This window comes from Coffea arabica, chromosome 1e (genome assembly GCF_036785885.1).
Source record: "Coffea arabica cultivar ET-39 chromosome 1e, Coffea Arabica ET-39 HiFi, whole genome shotgun sequence".
Classification (NCBI taxonomy): Eukaryota; Viridiplantae; Streptophyta; class Magnoliopsida; order Gentianales; family Rubiaceae; genus Coffea; species Coffea arabica.
Window position 1 is genome coordinate 56,128,442 of NC_092311.1, and position 23,021 is coordinate 56,151,462.

At 36.7% G+C, this 23,021-nt stretch overlaps 2 protein-coding genes across 2 annotated transcripts; both read left to right on the top strand.

Moving 5' to 3' along the window:
• The first annotated feature begins 9,296 nt into the window (after positions 1-9,296).
• On the top strand, positions 9,297-14,160 carry LOC113735595 (small COPII coat GTPase SAR1A). Its single transcript, XM_027262591.2, has 3 exons — positions 9,297-11,360; positions 11,485-11,616; positions 13,505-14,160. Exons 1-3 carry the CDS (start codon positions 11,232-11,234, stop codon positions 13,823-13,825), a joined length of 582 nt encoding a protein of 193 aa, XP_027118392.1. The 5' UTR covers positions 9,297-11,231; the 3' UTR covers positions 13,826-14,160.
• A 3,956-nt stretch (positions 14,161-18,116) lies between these two features.
• On the top strand, positions 18,117-18,800 carry LOC140020773 (uncharacterized). The gene has a single exon (XM_072071576.1). It carries the CDS (start codon positions 18,117-18,119, stop codon positions 18,798-18,800), a length of 684 nt encoding a protein of 227 aa, XP_071927677.1.
• Positions 18,801-23,021: the final 4,221 nt, after the last annotated feature.

Below are 23,021 nucleotides of genomic sequence, written 5' to 3' on the forward strand. Positions count from 1 at the left end.
TATCAAACCAAAAAAAAAAAAAAAAATTTTACATTCATCGTTCACGAGCATGATGATGTACAGTAACGGGCAGTACTGGAAGTCTGAAACTGAAGCGACGCGATCTCTTAGACTTAAAAAAAAAAAGAGTTAGCCTCCGCCCAGTCCCTCTCCTCCCAATTTTGAAGAAATGCATCAACTTTTGCTCAGATTCTGTGGGCCAACAATTGACCTCAGCGATGTTTTTATCGCATTATTAGTTTCTTACCCCTCTCCTCCCCGGTCTCACTCTCATCTTTGTTGTTCCGATCAGTCGTCTTGTACGAGTACCATACGGCTTAACCAACCGTCTACAAAAGAATTTGCCACTCTGCGGAGTAGACGTTGAAAAATTTAAATCTTATTTCTCATCGATTTGCTGCTAACACGTGACTTCTTCAAATTCGCACGAGTGTTGTTCGGTCTCCATCGATTCTTCTAATAATAGTCCAGTTGAGCCCATCTAAAACAATTTATTTAGAGTAGTAGGAATTGAGTAAATGTTATCGATTAAAGAACCAACATAGGCCCTGTTTGGAACTATGGTTTTTTAACAAGTTTGTTTGCTACTAGTTTTTTAACAACTTTTGCTACAGGAACCTAAAAAACTTATAAAAAACTTTTAGAGGTTGTCTGAAACTTTAATGAAACTACATTGTTTTGGACTCAAAAACTTGCAAAAAACTTTCTGATCATCTACTGAAACGACGTCGATCTAGTATTTATTTTTTCCCGTCTTCATGAACAGCAAAGCAGTCAGCTCGTTGCACAGATCAATAGCTGCCCTAGTTGCTAAACTGCAGGAGAACACCAAGCTAATTCATTCTCGTTCGTAGGCTGATAAACCCAAAGAGAAGCGGCGCACGAAGCTGGTTGGACACTCCTCTGCTGGTGTAGCAGTCTCGCAGCCGACGGAGCTTTGTCCATCGAAGGTTCATCATTTTGGAAGGTACTTGCTGAAGTCCGGCAAAGCCTACGGTGGCTGATAGTCATGTCCTCCACCACGGTGAGCTCTGTAACAGCTGCTCTTGTCTGCCCGCTACAAAAACCCTCCACTTTCAAGTGTCAAACTACCAGAACTTGATGAATTGAGGGGGAAGGGGCAGAGGGGGGCGGCGCAGATGGGGGCGACGGGGGAGAGGGGGAAGGCGGGGCAGAGGGGGGCGGCGGGAGGTGGAGTTGCTGCTGGGGGTGGCGGAGATAACGGGGAAGAAGAAGAAAAAAAAAAGAGGAAAGAAAAGAAAAAGGAAAGAAAGAAAAAGAAAAAAAAAAAAAAAGGGAAAGAGAAAAAAAAAAGAAAAAAAAAGAAAAGGAAAAAAAAAGAAAAAAAAGTTTTTTACCTTACAAAAACTTCTACAAAATTTTTTCAAAAACTTCTACACTGCACTACAGTAAAGTTTTAGACAAACTCCCAAAAAACTCAAGTTCCAAACAGGCCCATATTTCTTCTTCAAAATTATAAGAATACATAGTGCATTCGTTTGTTCAATTGTACCTCAATCCTCAACGATTCCCCAGTTGAGGCCCCTAAAATAGTTTAGAGTAGAAGTAGAATTAGAGTAGACGTTATTGAATAGAAAAAATAGTACCGTACAACTTGCATGGAATGTCCACTCCACAATCATGGGCCTGTTTGAAACTTTAGTTTTTTTGGAGTTTGTTTAAAACTTTACTGTAATGCACTGTAGAACTTTTTGAAAAAATTTTGTAGAAGTTTTTGGAATGTGAAAAATTTTGTAGAAAATTTTGTAAGGTGAAAAACTTTTTTTTCCTTTTCCTTTTCTTTTTCTCTCTCTCTTTCTTTTTCTTTCTTTCCTTTTTCTTTTCTTTCCTCTCCTATTCTTCTTCTTCTTCCTTCCCCCTCCCCCTTCCCCGTTACCTCTCCTCTGCCTCCGACATCTAGCACCTCCGCCAGTACCACCTCTGTTCTTTTTTTTTTTCTTTTTTTTTTTTGCTTTTCTTTTCTCTCCCCTTCCCTCTCCCTCCCCCGCCACCCCCAAACTTTTCCACCATTCCTTTCCTCTCTCCTCTGCCCGCCACTCCTAGGCCCACCACCCCTCTCTCTCCCTCCCCTGCCACCACCTCTGCCCACTCTTCCCCTTTCCTCCCCTCTTCCCTTTCCCTCTCCTCTCCCCTCTCCATCGCACTCCGACGCCCGAGGAAGGCCGGCAGCTGTGCATTATTATTATTATTTTTTGCTTTTTCTCTCCCTCCCTCCTCTCTTCCCCTTTCCCTCCTCCGCCACCCCCCTCTCTGCTCTGCAATTTGGGATCAGATCTCGACCAGATCACAGCCCCCTTCCCTTCCCTCTTTGCGATCTGGTCGCGCAACCAGATCGCACCTAGCAAGAGAGGGAGGATGGCGGGGAAGGGATAGGGGAAGAGGGGAAGGGAGGAGACGGGGTGAAGGTGAGGGACTCAAAAATTTTTTTTGAGGTTATCAGCGCCGGAATAAGTAACTGGCGCGCGTGACAAGTGGTGGAGATGGTGACTAGTGTGGTGGGTTGGGTGAGGGAGGAAGAAAAGTTTTTAGGAAATTTTTTGTGTATAGATTTTTGAAGTGTGTAAATAAAAAACTTTGGAAAGCTTAACTTTGGAAAACTTTTTGGGATTCTTGTAGCAAAAGTTGTTAAAAAACTAGTAATTAAAAAACTTGGTAAAAAACTAAGATGCCAAATAGGCCCATGGTTATGAGTAGAATTGGCACCCGTGCTGCTCAAGGATTCATATTTTTTCAAACTCCAAAATTTAGAGTTAAAATTTGAAGCAAAACAAAAAAAAATTATTACTTGTAACTTGTAATTTAGTTTTACACTTTCATAATATACTTACATTTGTATCTTCAGGATAAAAGAATCAGGTTTATTTATTTGTGATATAAATTTGGATTGAATGCTGTTAACTTTTCTTTTGAGAAGGCTTATAATTGATTCTGTATTAATTCTCCATATTTAAAAAGTAAAAGTTGAAACAAAAGGGGAAAAAAAACACCTGCAATTTAGTTTAATGTTTTTAGAATATAGTATTGTTTGGATTGTAGCTTTTTAAAGAATTTTTTTTTATATTTTCTTTGAACATATTTTTTAATCATCTATTTATCTCGCATATGTCAAATTATTATAGTGCATTTTTCTACAAAATTTCAAAAAAAAAATTATTCTTTTTCCCTTGGGTAAGGCTTAGAGTAGTTTTCGCAGAAAAAATCAATTTAATTATTTACAAGACTTAAGAGTTTAGCAGTAGTAAAGTAGTAGCTTTGCTGTCTCTTTGTTTTTTTTTTTTTTTTTTCCTTCTAATAATCAGTTTAATTTTCCTTTTCTCTTTTTCGGTGGAACTGATTAGCCTAGAAGGAGCAGCAGACTGCTACTAGTACTAGTGATGTCGTCTCTTTTAATCATTTTTTATCTTTTCCTGGAATTGATTAAAATCTAAGAAGAGTTGCTTTTTTGTTTGGATAATGATGTGGCGCTGTGCTGACAAATTGTGCTTATCCTATTCTTAATTCTTATCCTCCGTTCTTACCTCACACGTCTCTCTCACTGCATCTCTCTTTATCTAATTTGGTCATTTGGCCTCAAGAACCAACCCCTCGTCTCGTCCGTCGTAACTGGACATGATTGGCCCCTGAACCTGATCAGATATAAATCTATTATACTTTCGGTTTTTTTTTGTCATTACGTAGTTAATCAACGCCCCCAAAATCTCTCGCTAATGGTGCCAATCCTTTTTTTTTTTTTTTTCTAGTATCACAATCTAACCCTACTATTAATCCTATTCAAATCACTACCGGACCGTACAATTACATTAAACATCCATATAAATCTTGAAAAGGCCACGTTAAATGATAACTTTTGACGAAGAACAAGATTTAAATCATTGGCCTCCACTCCATAAGACATATGGTGATCAACTCATTTAAAGAAGGTTAGTCCTTGGTGGAGAGCAGTAGTTTGCCCCAAAATTTGAAATTTCTGTTGAAGCAAAATGTGAATTTTCATTCTTCCCCAGCACCATGCAAATCATTAAAGTCTATTAACTGAGTTAGCATCCCGAGTACAAGAGCAAAGTAATAGTAGAGTAATACCCTTTTCCCATAATTTTCCAAGTCTGACAGAAACGATAAAAGACACTACTCTGTCAATACCCTTTTTTTTTTTTTTGGGCTTTGTTGAACCGACTATCAATTTATTGTGAAGAGGGAGAAAAGGGAGAAGGCTTTGTTGGTAGTTAGTAGCAGTACGTAGAAATCATCCTTAATTAAGAGACCGATACCAAGATAATGGACTTTCGTTGAATGAATAATTGAGGAGGTGGCGTGTGGGACTCGGGAATTTTGGCAACTCTTCTTCTTCTTCATCTAAACCAAGCAGCTGGCGCCGCCCGGTTACAGGGTAGCTTGTCATCAACTGTCATTATATGCTACTGGCACCTTCGTCAATCTTCATCAATCTTTTTCCTTTCCTCAATTTCTGCTTTCTTCTTTGCTTACAAGCATGCGAATGTGCGTATGGTGTAGCATCTCCCTTTTCCCTAACAAATTTGTTCTGCTCCTGCAGTGCTTTGCGAGAGTGAGGGTCTAACTTAGACCGTGCTGTAGTAGTTGCTATTTATTCTTTGCCTCGGATTTGCGAGATAAAGAGTAAGAAAGTTGGCTCTATTTCTTTTTTTTTTTTTCTCTTTTTTGTCCGATCCGATAGATTTTATTATACATCTATTTCTGCTCTATATTAGAGGGAGGGAATTTTAAAAGAGTCAAATGGAGAACTTGGAAAACTAAATCACCACCAATCTAAATGAATTCCTATGTACCCACTAACGAAATTATTCAGAAAATCCTGAATTTATAATGTAGGTCAAGGGATTAAAACTTTCTTGTTGATCAACTACTCTAGAAGTGGTTGGTTGGTTGGCTCTGTTTTGATTGATGTGCTTTTGAAATATTTGGTTTTAGTTTAAAATAGTGATGTAATTGTTGGATCTCTATAATTAACAGGGGAGATAAGTAGTATTTTTAAAACCTCGGGAAAAAGCGATAAAATTGTTGGAAATTTCAAGGGAAGTTTCTTAAATTATTTCAATTATGAGGCTTTGTTTCGTTAGCAGGAAAGTTACATAGGAAAGTGAAGAAAAAGAAAAAGATTAGGATAGTAAAATTGTTAGAAACGTTAGAGGAGGTTTTTTGAAATTGTCCCCTTAGAATTCCACTCTCATCCCATACCATACAACAGAATTTGATTCATTCTGCAACTTTGGAAATGGAATGGATCTGTCCAACAATAGTCATATTTAAGTATAATTGTAAGAAAGCCCCCATTGAATCATTGATAGGACAGGCCTTACAAGCCATTGACGCCCATGACATGACATTAGGGCAAAGTGTAAAAATTTCCTCCATCGTCATTTTTCACGTGTGAAAGTGTGATGGAGTACTCACTTCCACAGGTCTCTAGGTTTAGCACTGTATCTGGAAACGAAATACTACTAAGAAGGAGGAGGAAGACTGAAGAATCATCATGTTCACAAAAAGGAAGAAAGACGGAGGTGGGCATGGTTTTATCGATTTTGCTTCATGTAGCAAGTAACGCACCCTTGACCCTTTGCATACTTTTTATCCAATTTTTAAAGGGGTGGGAGGTTTCTGACAATTGCAGAGAGTTACCCTCAAGTTTATTAAATCATACCTACCTCCCTTACTTTTATTGTTTATATAATAATATAGGCCCAAAAGGCTATAACTTTTCTCAAAATCCTAAATTACCCTTTTTGTATAAAAATTAAAGAAAAATTATTTTGCCAATTGCTTTCTTCTATATTTCAACCAAACCTACCATACTAACAAACTAACCTAACAAATAGTCTAATTTCGAATTCTAAACCCAAGCAATTTCATCATCATAGTCATAAAATTGCTTATCCCAAAGCATACATTTGATTCTGAGGGTTCATTCTATTCTTCAGAAATAGACTTACCACATGGTTCCATAGAATGGTCAAACTCACAATCAATTGTCTTTATGTTTCATAATTTTCAACATAGGATGCCATGGTTTGGTTCCATATAAGTGGTTTAACTCCGACTTTACGAGTCACGTTATGGTCCTGAAGAAAATCCTTAATAAAGATTTAGGCATGGATGAAATTAATCAAATTTAAGAGAAGGAAGGCATCATTATGACTATAAAAATTTTCAAGAAATTTATTTTGCCAAAAACTAAAATTCTATTTACAACTAATCACACCTTAAACTTCATACCTAATACTCACACTTTCTCAAAACAAAATAATATAACCTACTATCAAATCTTCAAACATGTTAATATCTTAAATACAGAGAAGAAACTCTATTTTCACAGTGAAACCACCACCAACAATTATAAATATAAAAAGAAATATAAATGTACTTGTTAACATATTAGAATGTTTTTGGATGGATGATAGACAAATTGACAAATTTATCAATTTCAGTCCCTCTTCCTATTTTGACCAATGATTGCATTATTTGTTCCATTATTATTGTGTGCCTCTTCATCTCCTTTTAGTTTGAACATGAAATCAAATTTTACTTCAATAATCAAATATAATATCTCAACTAAACTTGGATTTGGTAATTCCAAAGAGAAGAAAGAAGAAATTAGAATATATAGTAGAGTTTGAGAGATTACTTGTGGTGTGATTGACTGAAACTATAAGTAATGGTTGGTGGTAATTTGAGAGCAAATTATAAGAGGAAAGAACAGAATGATAGTAAGTGAGAGAAAATCGTCGTTGGTTGTAACTTGTAAATAAGATAACTGAATAAGTCATGTTTCTTTTTATTTTATATTTTTTTTAAATCTTGTTTCATTATACTGTGAGTTATTTATTAAGTGAAGGTCATTATAGTTATTTTATTGTGATAAGGGAGGTTAGTGTAGTCTGTAAAACTTGAGGGGATTTGAGTGAAATTGTCATAAACCTCAGGGGAGATTTGTGAAATTGTCCCATTTTTAAAAGGTAAGGCGCTAATATTAGGCAATCGTTGGGGGAAGGTTATGTGCGTAGCAGTAGCATATGCGGTCAGAAAAGGCCAAAACGATCTTTTCATTTAATGGACTGGGCTAAGCAGACCAAGATGAATAACAAGAGTGTCCCAATAACAGACACAGACCCGCTTCGATGTTGTAAATGGAGGACCATCCTAATGGGCCAGTTGTTATTGTTCTTGGGAGATGGGTGGCGGTGAGAGGCTGCCATTCCATCTCTCAGTACTGTAGCTTCCCACTTCCACGCGCCAAATTAGAGTTGCTACCTACTTGCCCGTGCGGTTGAGAATTTATGCGTGTGGCAATCTGGAAATCTTTCATACATTGCTTGTAGTTGTAGACCGACCAGCAGCAGAGAATTTGAATAGCAAATTAATGTTTATGATTAAAGGAAAGGGCTGTATTAAAAAGAAAAATTAAAAATTGTTTTGAATTTTTTAACGCGATAAATATTTTAAAATAGAAAGCATGATAATAATATCAATGGAAGGAAGAAGCGTATTTTTTCCGGTTCGACTTTTGGTTGAAAATTTAAGACTTGGTGGAGGTTGTTCGTTTTTTTTTTTAATTTAATTTCTGAAACAAGGGCTCCTTCTTCTGCATCTGGTCATTACTTACAGGAGCATTTGCTGCAAGCGTAGTTCCAATCGTGCGACTGATGGGGAATGAAAGCAGTGACCTTGACTGACAACAGCTTGTAGCCAGCAGGCAAGCCTCAAAAATGGACAAGTTAGCCTCTGCATGTACACGCAAACTAGAGCACTACTAGTTAAAGCTCCTTCGATTTGGAGAAAAAAGATGAGCTTCAATCCCAAAGGGAATGCGTGTCACCTTCTCCTTGTTCATCGGATCACAGCAAATTTCCGGGCCCACGCGGAACAAGTTCTTGAGCTAGCTATGGTGTTTTTGCCATCGGATCTGCTTTGATTATTGGATTAATGAGATGTCATACGTACGTATTTCCCGCGAAGTCGACTTGCATTATTTCATCGACTTGATGATCTCACATCCCCACTGGAAACAAGGCGCTCTGCATATATACATATATATCCCCGAGCCTACATGCTCTCGCACTAATTATCAAAGATCTTCCGGTTTGGGTAAATACTACAAGGATCTATCTAACCGGTGTGGATATACTCCTAGGTGATAAATTTTGAAAAAATGATATTAATCGGTGAATATATATGTATATATATAATGAAAATTAATAGTAATTGCTAATATGTGTATAAACATGACAAGTTACATGAGATCACGAGCCTCGCAATTTGGGGAACTGTCCAATTCAAACGATTTGGGGGACGGTCCAACTCAAACGAATTGATGTAATTCTTATATCTTTTATATACTTTTTTTGACATAAATCATACAGCTAAACTAGTATAAAATTTGTGATCGCACCAAATATATCAAATATACCAAGAATTACACGAGTCAATTTGAATCGGACAAAACTCAATTTGCAATATCCACGATTCAAGTTAGATGTGATTTAGGTGTACCAGCAAATTAATTTTTCTTATCTATATGATGTATGTACGTGATTGACGAGATTGATGAGTCGACTCTTGATTTGTAATTTTTCCATATTATTTCCATTCCACCTCAAATCATTTTTTTAATATTAAATTTAGGAAAATGTTGATTACGCTTCACTATTTTATTAATCGCACTCCCATCATTTGTTTTATTGCATAGACTAACACATGAAAATCATATAATAAAAATGATAATAAAACTACGATTAATAAAATTATGGAGTGCGATTAATATCATAAACGTTAAGCTGCATTTATTATATTTTCATTATGTATTTAATTATGAATATTTCATTTTTATATTCTATTTTTTTTATTATGGAAGTTAGACAGATATATTTCTTATATACTCTGTGAAATTTGAGGAATTTAAGTATCTTTATCAGTGCAAAAACACAATCTTCGAATGCCATTCATTTTAACGCTCCTCGCCCTCAACCTGCTTGGCATAAAAGTCTTTTTCTTTCCTTTTTCACATTAGAGAAAGTTAAAAAGAAGAGATGCAAAAATTTGAAAAAGAAGACTTGAAACAGCCATTGCCCATAAGAAGTAAGAACGAACCAAAGGACACTTAACGGCAACAAACCAGGAACTGCATGCGAGGGGACATTTGAGTTTGAGCGGCAGCCGCCGATGGTCACTTAATTAATTTAAGCGCTTGCTTAAGCTTCGACTCTTTTGGTTATATATGACAAAAAAAGCAGAGTCCCCCTGTTACCTTAAGCAAGCACGTACCGGCTAAAACTCATCAAAAGATTGATCATTTTCTGAGAGTTGCCGGACAAGGAGCTTGAGCTTTTGCAATACTAATGGAAGAAAGTAATGGGATGAGAAGAAGATAATAGTGGTGGCGGTGGTGGACGAAGGTGAGGAGAGCATGTAGGCTCTTTCATGGTGTCCCTCGCAACCTCCTCACTGCTCATCCACCTACAAAGAGTAACCTTAGTTCTCCTCCCTACGTTAAACTGTTAAAGTAAACCTCCTCCGCCTGTTTACTTCTCCTTGGATGCCGTCGGTAATCCTACCCCCCTTCTTTTCTCATCTTCTTCGTTGACGTTTTCAGTTAATTCCTAGAAACTAGTACTAGTATTTTTATACTAACACAGAAGGTTTTTCGGACCGACCATAAAAAAGTATGCAGTCAGAACCGGAAAAGCATCAAATTTCTTGAGATAATTTCTGCACAGGAGGAGGAAAGGCAGACCAATGTCTCTTTATAAAGTTTTAAACCACATTCATTAGCTTCTTCTGCTAGTGTTTCAAAATTCTAACTGGTAGTGACTTAATTATTGATTGGTGAAGTAGCTAGATGAGGAAGGGATAAAGAGAGAACGAAAGGTCCAGAAATCGAATGAAACAGACCCAATATCTAATCAGAAGCCAAATCATATGGCCCCTCGCTTATTTGCTAGTACCATCCATCAAGGTAGGAGGTTGTCATTGCGCCAAGACAAGGGGAATGTAAACTGAGGGTGAAATAAAAGTCTAAAGATATAAAATACTACAGTAGTAGCGTAGTGAATTTTTCCAGTAACACATTATTCTGTGACAATTTGCTCTTCTAAGATGCAAAACTCTCTAATGGTCCAGAAAATGTATCTCCCATGCAAGTCAAAATCAAGGGAAATGCCTTCAAGCATTAGTACCTGATCGTTTCGTTTGTAGTTTTGTGCACCATGGATGAGAAACTAGCACCACAACCACCGAAGTTGCACATGCAAAAGGAATCTCTGCATCTACAGTCCAGAATAGGTCCCCCTTTACCTAAGCTTTATGCTGAGGGCGATTCCGATTTTTTTTTTTGTGTAGTGTCAGAACCAGATAGTCTCCCAACTCCCAAGTCCCAAGGGCGCAGCAGCAACTTGATAGCCACTGCTTCGTCAATGAGTGGATCTCCTGTACTTCTCCCCTTTCACGGCCTGCTGGTTGTCCACAGCAATTACGCACCAATTCCCATTTCTGGGTTGTCCTTTAGCTTGTGTATTGCAAACCTCAACATCTTGATGCCTGCAGCTGCCTCCTGTTATCGTTGGAAAGGGATCCGCTGTATTGTTGTTTCTTCGGTGCTCATCCTAGCCGCCTTTGTTGCGGCTTCCTTGTAATCTAGCTCATCCTAGGGCTAGTACGTGGTAGGGCGGAGGAACGGTTGGGTTGGGGTGGAAATTATTACGAGAATAGAAATGGGAGCACGTGAACCATGGAATGGTCCTTTTTTCGCATTTCAATACTACCGTAGTAGTAGTACTATTATTATTAGTTATTATTAAAACCCCAAAAAATTAATAAAAAAAAAAATTGCGTAGTAGTAGTAGTACTCGCTTATAACAGGAAGACTGGAGGAGTATTTATTTATTTATAAACTGCTAGTGCTAGTAAGTGGTAGGCTTCCTTCCTCCCTCGCTGCCTCCCTCCCCCCTCTCTGCCTGCCTCAAAGCGCATCTCATTTCTCTTGTTCTCTCCAGGGGAGTCGGTACAGTCGGTAAAGAGTAAAAGGGGCTGAGAGAGAGAGAGAGGGTAAAAATACTAGCAGTGCTAGAGGAGAGGAGCAGTTAAACAGATCTCTCCCTCCTTTTCTCTTCTAATTTAGATTTAGAAAGAAGAAGAAGAGAAAACAAACAAACCACAAAACAAAAAAAAAAAAAGAAGGGAAGATGTTTCTGCTGGATTGGTTCTACGGCGTGTTGGCGTCGCTGGGTTTGTGGCAGAAGGAAGCCAAGATCTTGTTTCTAGGCCTCGATAACGCAGGCAAAACCACTCTTCTTCACATGCTCAAAGACGAGGTTCCCCCCCCCCCTCCCTCTCATTTCCTCTTTCCCTCTTTTTCCATCCCTTCTCATTTCCTCCTGATTGATTTCTCTCTCTCTCTCCCACCTCTCCCCCACCCCCACTTTTTCTTCATTTCAGAGGCTTGTGCAGCATCAACCGACGCAGTATCCTACGTCGGAGGAGCTCAGTATTGGCAAAATCAAGTTTAAAGCCTTTGATTTGGGAGGCCATCAGATCGCTCGCCGTGTCTGGAAGGATTACTATGCTAAGGTTAGCAACCCACCTCGTAGGCTTTTTTTTTTTTATCAATACGGATCCCACCTTCCTGTTTCCTGTCAATCTGATGATTCTTTTATTACGCCCCTTTCTTATTGTACTTTCTCTCCACCCGCTCAGGATGGATCCATGGATGCTTTCCACTTTTATTCCGCAATTATAATTGTTGTTACTCTTTTTTTTTTTTCACTTGGTGGATGCCTTGGTATCTGAACCTTGCCCTCGTCATCAAATTTGCTACAACGCAATGAACGCATGTTGCTTTCAGCATCTAAACATTCTTGCCTGATTTGCGTTCTGGAACTGTATCGCAATTGTCTTATAGTAGTAGCAGTATTTAAGAAAATGGAGCTCCTGAACAAATCAATTAATATCCTCCGTATATCATGTGGAATTGATATAACATTCATACATACGACTCTTATCTGCCTCTTTCTTCTTCCTTCTTCGTTTCTACATTGCTTTGTCAATCATGGCGTCAAATTAGATCTGGAATGTGGCCCTGGTCCAAATCATTGAGATCCCTAATTTCGTCCCTTACTCCATTGATTTGGAAATCCTACACTTGTTCTTGTCCATCAATTTTGTAAGTTGTACCATTCATCTGTCAATTTCTTCTTCTTGCCTTTCCCATTACACCAGAAGCACCTCTCTCATGAAATACTTTGTGTTCCTCTTACTTGAGTAATGTGCGGGAAGGGGAGGATTGTTTCATATTAACAGCGATCTGAAGGTAAGCAGACGACCATTTGCTTTGACATTTCTTCCAAGTTTATGAAGCACAAATCTTGAGGGCCATATGATTATTTCTCATGAAGTCTTACTTCCATCTTCTATATTGGTGCTCTATCACTAGGAATGAGAACCTAGATGCTGCTTTGTTCATCAGGTTAAAAAACCCCATTTTGTTAGTCTTTAGGCGTACTCGCCGAGAAGCTAGAACCAGTGATGAGATAACAATAGAGATGGCTCATGCTCAGCTATTTTTACTCAATCTTAAGATATTCTTCAAGGCAGACTTTCTGGTTTAGCTAATGCCTGATTCTAATGTTATTGTATTTTCTGAAGTTGATTGTATAATTTTATTGTATTTTCTCGTTTACCTATGAAGTTGCCTTGAGGTTAGAATGGCTGGAAATACGTTGTTCTAATGTTTTTTTTGGGAGGTATTAATGGAAGTAATTGTCTTCTTAGGGGCCATAAGTTTGGTTCATCGATAGCTTTTCTTTTGAAGTTCCCATGATTGAGAGTTGTGTCCTTGGGTACTTCTTGTTCATGCAACATACTCTATTGTCCTATGAAGGAGTGTCTCACGTGACTGAACTGGAGAATGAAAATGATGAAAGTGCAGAATATTTTTTTGTATTTTTTGGTGGAGAAAATTCTATAGTTTCTTTTCTTGGGCAATCATTTGCCTTGTTTGGACTTAAAGGCAGAGGCACAAAAAGATGAATCTGAGCCTTTATATATTCTTGTAGGACTCTCATGTTTATTTTTTTAAAAAAATATGGGAAATTGGATGTCTTTGAGAGCAGAATGTAGGAATGCGTATCTTGTTTGGATATAATGCTATTTTCAATCTTGCTATGTACTTTTCTTATTCATTTTTTTAATATCAATTTCTTATTTTCTTTACAATTTTAGTCTCACTTAATATCATTATTTAAAGATTGTTTTGTGTAGAATGAAGGTCCCTTGCTGTGTTTAAATACACATAACCCAGAAATTGGTAATCCTTAAGTTTGACTACATGCAGGGCTCTCTCTTCTTTTCTTTTCCCTTTTTTTTTTTTGAGATTTTACTGGTTCTTTTTCTGTTTTTATTTTACAGCAACGTCCATGTGGTTTTCCATTTTGCCTTATAAAGACTTCTTGATGCACAGGTTGATGCAGTGGTATACTTGGTGGATGCTTATGACAAAGAACGCTTTGCTGAATCAAAGAAGGAATTAGATGCACTCCTGTCTGATGAAGCCCTTGCTAATGTCCCTTTCCTCATTCTGGGTAACAAGATTGACATACCATATGCTGCCTCAGAGGATGAGTTGCGTTACCACCTTGGGCTAACTGGTGTCACCACTGGCAAAGGGAAGGTAAATCTTGGAGATTCTAACGTCCGTCCTTTAGAGGTGTTTATGTGCAGTATCGTGCGTAAGATGGGATATGGTGATGGCTTCAAATGGGTCTCTCAATATATAAAGTAGGCTAATCGTCAGCAATATGATAGTTACAGTCTTACTCTCCTTGCTGAGGGGAAGCAGACTCAATTTTATCTGTTCACTGTCCCAATTTATTATGTCTCTAGTTGGCTTAGATTTGTATGGTTTGTACTTTCAGTTTGCGTCAATTGGAGAATTACGCAATTCTTGATGCCGTGTAAAATTTACTTGTAGCCAGGACTGCCCAGCGTTTAGATTTGTCACTAAAACATTTTTCCCCAGCTGCCAATCTGCTCTTTTATTGTGGTTGAGATAAAACTGAGGCATATCCTCTACAATTCTCTGCTTGTAGGAAATAATACCATGCTGAGTTGTGGACACCTTCTAAATCCCAGCTTGTTTTGTGTTCTTGCTGATCGTAGCACTTCAAGAAACAACATTGCCAACAATGATTTTGTAATCGCAGGGTGCCATCCATCTCTTAGGATTAGTCTGATGGAAAGAAGGGGGGAGGTGGTGGTGGTGTGGCTGCACATTGAATTTGATGGGAATAATGTTCGGAACAGGATGAGCAGTAGTTCAAGGCAATGTGCGGTTTATGAGCAGCAGTATCAAGCTTGTGTGTACCATTTGCGACTTATCTAAATTCAAGGCATGCCCAGTTTTGGCCTTGGTTTTGGTTTCGATCGGTACCCTCTTTTCGTATCTCTGGATCACGATCGGGCTCAATGGAATTCGGTTTCGCCGCAGCTCATTACTGGTGGTAACATAAGCTGTCAGTCCAAACAGGTAGCAGCAAGAAGGATCATGAGTTTATGGGATAATTGTAGAAACATCCCCTGAGATTTCTGACATTTGCACTGACCTCCCCTGTGGTTTGAAAAATTACACTGACTTCCCCTGAGGTTACTAACTCTTTGCAAATTCAGTCCAATCGATTAAAATATTATTTTAGGGAGTGAAATTAGAATTTTTTTATCAAATTTGTCCTTTGTACTGCATGTCTAATGAATGACAAAATACTACAAATCAATTAATAAATTAATAAACTTTAAGGAGTATAGTTTATAGATAAATATGCATTATCTATTTAAAGTACCGGCTCTTTATGGATATTTTATTTTTAAACATTTAATTTAATACAAATATTTACACTCAAATACATATTTGTATTTACTTTCAAATATTTAAATTTTGTTAAATACAAAAACTACCAATCTCTCTTTCGTAAAAATATTAATATAACGCTTTTTAAATTTTAGTTACAAACATTTATGTATTTAACATAAATTAAATGATTCAAAATAAAATACCCATAAAGAGCCAATACTTTACTCATGTAATGGATGAAAGTCATAAAAAATTAATACTTTATGGGTCATTTTTAAAATATATATATATATTTAATTTATATTAAATAAATAACCTACCGATTTCCTTTTTGCAAGAATATTACTGTAACACTTTTTGAATTTTACTAACAAACATTGATATATTTATCATAAATTAAATGTTTGAAAGTAAAATATCCGTAAAAAACCGGTACTTTAAATGAGTAATGCATGTTTGCCTATAAAGAGCCGGTAACTATTTAAAGTATCGGTTCTTTAAGGGTATTTTACTTTCAAACATTTAATTTAATACAAATATTTACGTTCAAATACAGATTTGTATTTACTTTCAAATATTTAATTTTTGTTAAATACAAAACCTACCAATCTCTCTTCCGTAAAAATATTAATATAACACTTTTTCAATTTTAGTTACAAACATTTATGTATTCAACATAAATTAAATGATTTAGAATAAAATGTACATAAAGAGCGAATACTTTACTCGTGTAATGGATGAAAACCATAAAAAATTAATACTTTATAGGCCATTTATTTTTTTTAAAAAATTTAATTTATATTAAATAAATAACCTATCGATTTCCGTTTTGCAAGAATATTACTATAACAATTTTTTAATTTTACTTACAAATATTGATATATTTATCATAAATTAAATATTTGAAAGTAAAATACTCGTAAAGAGCTGGTACTTTAAATGAGTAATGTGTGTTTGCCCATAAATTATACTCCTTAAAATTTATTAATTGTTAATTGATTTATAGTACTTTGTCATTCATTGGATATGTAGCACAAAGGGCAAATCTGGTACAAAATTCTAATTTCACTCCCTAAAATAATATTTTAATCGTTTGGACTAAATTTGCAAAGAATTAGTAATTTCAGGGGAGGTCAGTGTAATTTTTCAAACCACGGGAGAGATCATTACAATCAGTAGTTGCCAGCGAGGCGATTGACATCGAGTCAACCATCTAATTACCTTTTTACTATAGTAATTATCTTAAATAAGATCTTATTCAAACTCTCAAGATCAAAGGCAACGAAGAAGTACTGTAAATAACTTGGTAAAAGCTGAGAGAACAACAAAAGTAAAGAATAATGAAACATATTAATATTGCAACGCAATTGTATTAGTAATTTATTGCATAATTACCCTAAAACTTTTTTAAAGTAGTAAGTTTTATAAAATTTAACAGAACGTATGAGATATACGACATTCGAAGTAGATAAATTGACATTGGAGCATAAGAAAAGGAACCATGATATAATACTCATCTAATATCTGATACAATAATTCAAGAAAAAACACCACGAGTTCATATAGTATTTTGACTCCCCATTTATCAACGTTTATTTTTGTTTACTTTTGGACTTACGTTCAACAATTAATAGAACCTGAAGAATGTTTTATGCTGATTTTGGACACCGCAAAGGAGGCTAAAGTTAAGATTAAAAAGAAAATTGGGGGGGGGGGGGAGGTGTTGAAGTCGAATTCACTTGCAAAATCGAGTCAACCATGAAGTTCATTTTTCTCAGACTTTAAAAGAATCACTGCAGAAAACAACTTGAACCAGCTAATTGCAGCCTAGAAAATAAAGGAATGAAGCACTGGATCAATAACACTGGATTACATGCAGGCTATCAAACTGGTCTTGAGCAAGGTTAAGGAATAAGGATGGGGAATGATCAAGGTCCACACTTCTTGCACTCAAGTTCTAAACATGGTAAGGAAACAAGTCTCAAATGACATCGGCATAGCTGCACATCTAAAGGATATCAAGGACTTTAACTCAATGTTGAGGAAATGCCCATTTAATAATCCTTCACGTGAACTTGAGAGACCAAGTATAAGATTGAGTAAACTTGCACTAGATATAGCTAGCTCTTGACGAGGAATTTCTAGATGCTCAATTTAATGTTTGAGTACGCTTTTGTATAGTTCAAATTAAGCCCTTGCTCATATAATGTAATTTTGTCCTATAAATCTCTCTATCGTTTTTGCAGCTCTGCAATAACAATAGTCTGGACCATAATTAAGAAAGTTGATTCTCACTTTTAGGCAGAGATGAACCTCAAATAGTCTATGCAAATTTGTTACTCCTTGTGAACTTCTTGTTGCAATAAACCCCACGAAAACAGTAACGAACGACAAGAAATAGACAGCGCCCAATGGGCGATGGGCAATGGCAGGCATTAAAGTAACAGGAGCAATTGCGGTTCAACTGTCCCTTCCCCTCCCTTTGACTCTCACAATTCCTGGTTTGGTAAGACTCAGCATGCCATGCCACTGTGGCTCCACAAAGGCCAACTTCATCCAAACCATTAACCAACATAATCAACTCAGAAACTCCAATCTCAACCTTAGCCTGCTTGGAAATTATGAACACGTTTTGTTAGTTACCCCACTGCGTTAGATATGAATGAGGAGCAGGTGAATGAGGAGCTGTTAAGAATTGATAAATGCATAGATTAGGGACAACTGACGCATATGTAACTAACCGTACCATGAAAATGAAGAAAAAGGGCATTCCCAATCCCATCCACCTGCTATTCGGATCGGCACTTCCAAATACCAGCACTTAGGTGTTGCAATCAACCAGAAATGTATCCACATACGCATTTATTGTTAATGCCCAGTCCACCATTCCACCTATCACTAGATGGAGCGGTTTAACAAACACCTTCCTCCCGCAACTGACAACTAACACTTCGAGAGAGTTGACCGACCTCTTTAAAGATGCTGCTCTACCACAAAATTAATTCTAAGCTTCTACTAGTAATTAAGTACTAGTAGAACTAAGTGCAACAGAAAGGAAACGCATTTTGCTTTTACTCACAAAGGAACCCCTTTCCTCATTCAAGTCGTCATTAATTCTTCTTTTATTTCCTTCCCAAGAAAAAAGAAACTCCAATTCTTTTGAGTTCTCCCCAGATTCTATCTGACCCCTGCTGATAAAAATTTAAAAAAAAAAAAAATTTACTACATGGGGAATGCAATTCCAAACCGCCTTCCAGAAGCCACCGCAAAAGTTATTCTACCCGACGGTACCATTCAGTACTATGACAAACCTTTGACGGTTGCAGAGCTGATGTTGGAGTATCCTCAACAAGTGGTGATCGAGTACCAGCAGCAGCGGCAGCACATGATTATGAAGAAGCCTGCTCTGTTGCCAGCCGATAAAAAGCTGGAGATGAATAAGGTTTATCTCATGCTTCCCATGAGGAGAGGCAAACCTGCTGCTGCAATATTGTCATCCCAGGAAGCTCGCCTGCTTCTCCTCAAAGCCAACTCTATTCTGAAATCCAACTCCTTCATATCTTCTACAACTGGGTTTCTTCCGTTGTTTGCCAGGATCTGCGCAGCAGGCTCCGGATCAGAGCTGCATGATCTTCAGTGTTCACCACCGGAGGGGAAAAAGAAGCCAATACTATCATCAGGTATGGATCATCGTCATCATCCTAATAATAATGATAATGCTAATAATAGTTGCGGCAGGCAAACAGAGGAGGTGGCAAACTGCAAACCAGACTACTTCGGTGATGTATTAATGGAGGAAAGACCAGTGTTTCTGAGCAGGCAAATGTCAGGAAAAGGAGGATGGAAGCCCAGTTTAGACACCATCACGGAGAAGACCGTCCAGACAAAGCTTCGCCATTGGTTGTTTTAAATATTTCGAAAACTTCGTTCCGCGTCTAGCTTTGTCTAGTTATTATAGTCGCGTTCGCGCATGTATTCAATTGGGAATAGGATGGCAATGGGGCGTGGTGGGGCGGGGGTTCCTTTCCCCCATCCCCCGCAGCGTTGTCAAATAACCCCCGTACCCCGTCCCATCCCCCGCCCCTTGCCCCCCACGCTTCGCCCCGTTCCCGTTCTCGTTCTATTTCTCCGGCGAGAAAAGAAATCAATTTATCGTAAAATATTTATTTATAATAATTTATTAAATTTTTTATTACGTTGCACTTGATTGTCCTTTTATATATATTTGATTTTTCAGTTATCAGCTACTAAAATATATCATTTAGAGTTATTTCAGCATTATATATATATCTATGGCTATCTTTTTTTTTATAATACTAAAATCTTAAATCATTTAATTACCGTAAAACGAGTATTAATACATAAGATGTCAGAGATTCATATCCAAAGTCACATCATAACTTTACAACAACATAGAGCTTTTCCCATTAAGTAATAGCATTCACAGGTCTCCTGAACTAATTAGTTAAAGATGATCCCCACCATAATAAGTTATATCCATGACTATCTAAAAGGATTGAACAACTTAAAAATTTATGCACACAAAAGCCTAGTACATGAAGAAAAAAAAAATCAGAAGCAAGCCTATACGAAAAGCAAAACTCTCCTTGTATGTCCAAGCATTTTTTAGAACTAACAGGAGAGAGAAAGAATTTCCAAACACTAACAAAAAATACCTTGAATAGTGAGGAATTTTGTTACTTTTGTGTATTTATATATATATATATATATATATATATTTTATGCGGGGGACGGGGCAGGGGTAAATATTTTGCCCATGCCCCGCCCTATTTGTATCCTCGCGGGTGTCCGCTCCCATTGCCATTCCTAATTGGGAGCGTGTTCTGGGGCATTGAAAGCGGGTGAGAGTTTTTAAAAGTTGATACTAAGTTGCCACATTCCTAGCTACCTAGTATTGTACTATTCTTTCCTGATGATGATCTATGGAACGTATTTGATTTAAGAGATGCTGCCTTATTAAGGTTGTGTTTGGATTGCATTTTTTAGAATTTTTTATAAAAAATATTACTGTAGTTATTTGATGTATGTGAGAAAAAAAAAGTAATAGAGAAATGTGATTAAAAAAACAACCCAATTTCTTTGTTAAACTTTTTGATCGCTTTTGGGTGGTAATAAAGGAAAACGACTCGGTGCGCTTGGGGTTCCGTACGATTCGGCATAGTTGTTGTACTTTTTATATTATTTAATGTATATTTACATTGCATTGTTATATCCTAGTAAAAGTGATATATATAAATAAAATATTTGATACTTATTTAATATAATATTATAATATATTTGTATACAAAAAATTTAAATATGTACAACAATTGGACGAAACTACATAAAGCACGATCGCACTAAGTCCTTGTTCAGTAAGAAGCTAAACATATGAGAATTTTTTTTTCTCGGATTCCAATTCTATTCCAGGCGACAAAGCCCATCATGATTTTATGGAGTAAAAACTTTCAATAGATTTTCTCACGCTCCGCATCCTATTCTATTTTCTGTCCCTTTTTTTCTTATATTACCATTTTTTCTTCATGAATACTTTTTTTTTTTTAATTTTTCTTTATTTTCTGATGTTCCAATACTACTGACAGGGTGAAATATAAAATTCAACAAACTGAAAAAGATAAAACATCACAAAAATGGGAATGTTATGAATTTTCTATTATATGTTGTTTGTCAAGCCTATTGACTTTTGTGTTTTACCCTTTTGACAATTATTGGAATTTAAGAAAATAAAAAGAATATTTGTGAAGAATAAAAGAAAATATAATGAAAAGTGGAAGGGGATAATATAAAAAATGTAGTAGAAGATTTATTGCGGATAAGAGAGAATAATTTATTTTGAGAGTGCAGAGTTTTAACACATCTAAACTTAAATATGTACAATCATCAAATAATTTTTAAAATTTTGTGTGGACAAAACTTTAAACTTAATATGGTATTCGCTCAAAGGTAGAATTTGAGTAATCAGTGAAAATGTTCTACAAAAAGGATAAATCCGACTTATGAGTCCATTATTATATGGCAATTCAAAAGTTAAGCGGTTATTCTTTATAGTTGCTACTACATGATAACCCCAAAATAATAATAACACTTTCAAATCTTACCATAAGTACCTTTTTGTTTGAGTGTGTACATATATTTCGCTGACCAAATTACTTCATCAAGTAACACCCGCTCCAATGTATTGTTAGCACTGGGCCTCGGAAATGTATTGGTAGACCCGTGAGCCGCACGACGAAACCGGCCGTAGGGCATGAATTGCTAGACCACTTGGAACCATACTTGAATCATTACACACATGAACTCCACAGCAACGACAAACAACAATTCCCATCAACAACAATTCGATGAAGATTTTGTATTTCAGAATGACCCATCGAAACAGCTGCTAGCCACCGAAATTAATTACGTTTTAATCATTCGAGATAAATGATTGAGTTTTGTCAAACCCACGACTAATTTTACTTGCCCATCAGCACAAAGTTTGTGTTATCGCTGCCCTTAAGGCAACGATTAGGTGAGATCCAAATGCTTTAATCTTTAAAAGGATTTGTCTAACGCGGCGGTGTAGAACGCTTTCGGCGACTTGGTTCGATCAAAATATGAAATATAAGCTCACATCAACGAAGCTCCAGAAAGTTGCCTTGGAAGTGGAGGTTCCTTTACAACCCTGAAAGGGATGCCCAATCAGAGCCCGTTGTTTCTTCCAAAATCAACTTTTCCAACAAAAAAATATACTTCCTCCCTTTTTTTATAATTGACGTTTAAGAAATTTGCTCTAGTGTACTTTTATCTGTCGTTTTATTATCCCCATACAGTATTAATTATTTTTTCACAATTTTATCCTTTTATCTCTCTTTTCCAATACATGGTTCTTAATTACTACTCCTAGTAATTATTGCTCCTCTCTTTGTAACAACCCTAGTGAGAGAAACATTTAGTTTGGTGGGAGTTAGTTTGCATTGCTTTTGGTCTAGTAAAACAGCATCATTTAGTACTCTAGTGAGAGAAAACATGGGTGAATTGGACAATTAATGAGGGTACAAAAGAAAAGTAGTGTACAGATTTAAGCAATCAAAAAATTTTCTTAATTAGTGTGCAAAACCTTAAACGTCAGTTATAAAAAAAGGGAAAGAGTATTTTCTGGAAAAGGTGGCGTAATCAAGAGGAAATTCTTATTGGTGCTGATCTAAGAGTCTCGTCAAATGGCAGTGCAAGAGCTCACCCACTTATAATGATTATGAGCACATTAACAACCGAGAAAGAAAGTAGAATGATAATAATGATGTGTAATCTCCAATTTTTCAGATGGGAGGAGGGTTTGCAGAGTATATGACAAGCATTGACGTTCAAGGAGCAACCAGCAACAACACGCTAGCCACCACCCCACGGACTCAACACGCTAGCAACCGTACCAGGCGATTTTGGTCATTATCAATTACGCGTAACTTTCTTTGTACATCGTGTAATTTTTTTGCACATCACATAACTTTAGAGCAAATTTTTGTGGGACCCACACATGGCGTGAAAATCGAGTTACAACTTGTAATCTCAGCCGCACAAATTTTTGAAATCAAATCAGGGCCATTAACCGTCCAGGGACGGTCCCTGCCCCATTTCCATGGACTATCTTCCTTATCTGTGCTGCAGCACTGCAGCTTGTGTCAACTTATGACAGAAAGCCTTACAACTGAATAATGGCTGCGTCAAGTTAATGATCATTTAATCAACTTGCCAATTTGTATTCATGAACAATAATGTAAATTACTAACCACATTATTGCTTCAAGGGCCTATCAGTATTGGGGTACAGGTTCCACATTTCAATTACGACAAGGCTGTATATATTATTATTGTAGCTTTTGTCAGCTGGTCAACTTTATCATGAGTCATGACCAGGTAAAGAGCAAGCAAAAATGAAATCCACCTTATCCAACATCGTTATGCTGTCTCAACCAATTTGATCCTCGTCGGTTAATGGTTCAACCAAAGTTCATTTAAATGAGTGGTTCGTTTGGACAGTGAGTTATTTTTTTAAAAATATTTACTTACATCATCATTATAATTTTTAATATAATTTTTTTATTTTTTTAATTATTATTTTATCTCACATATAT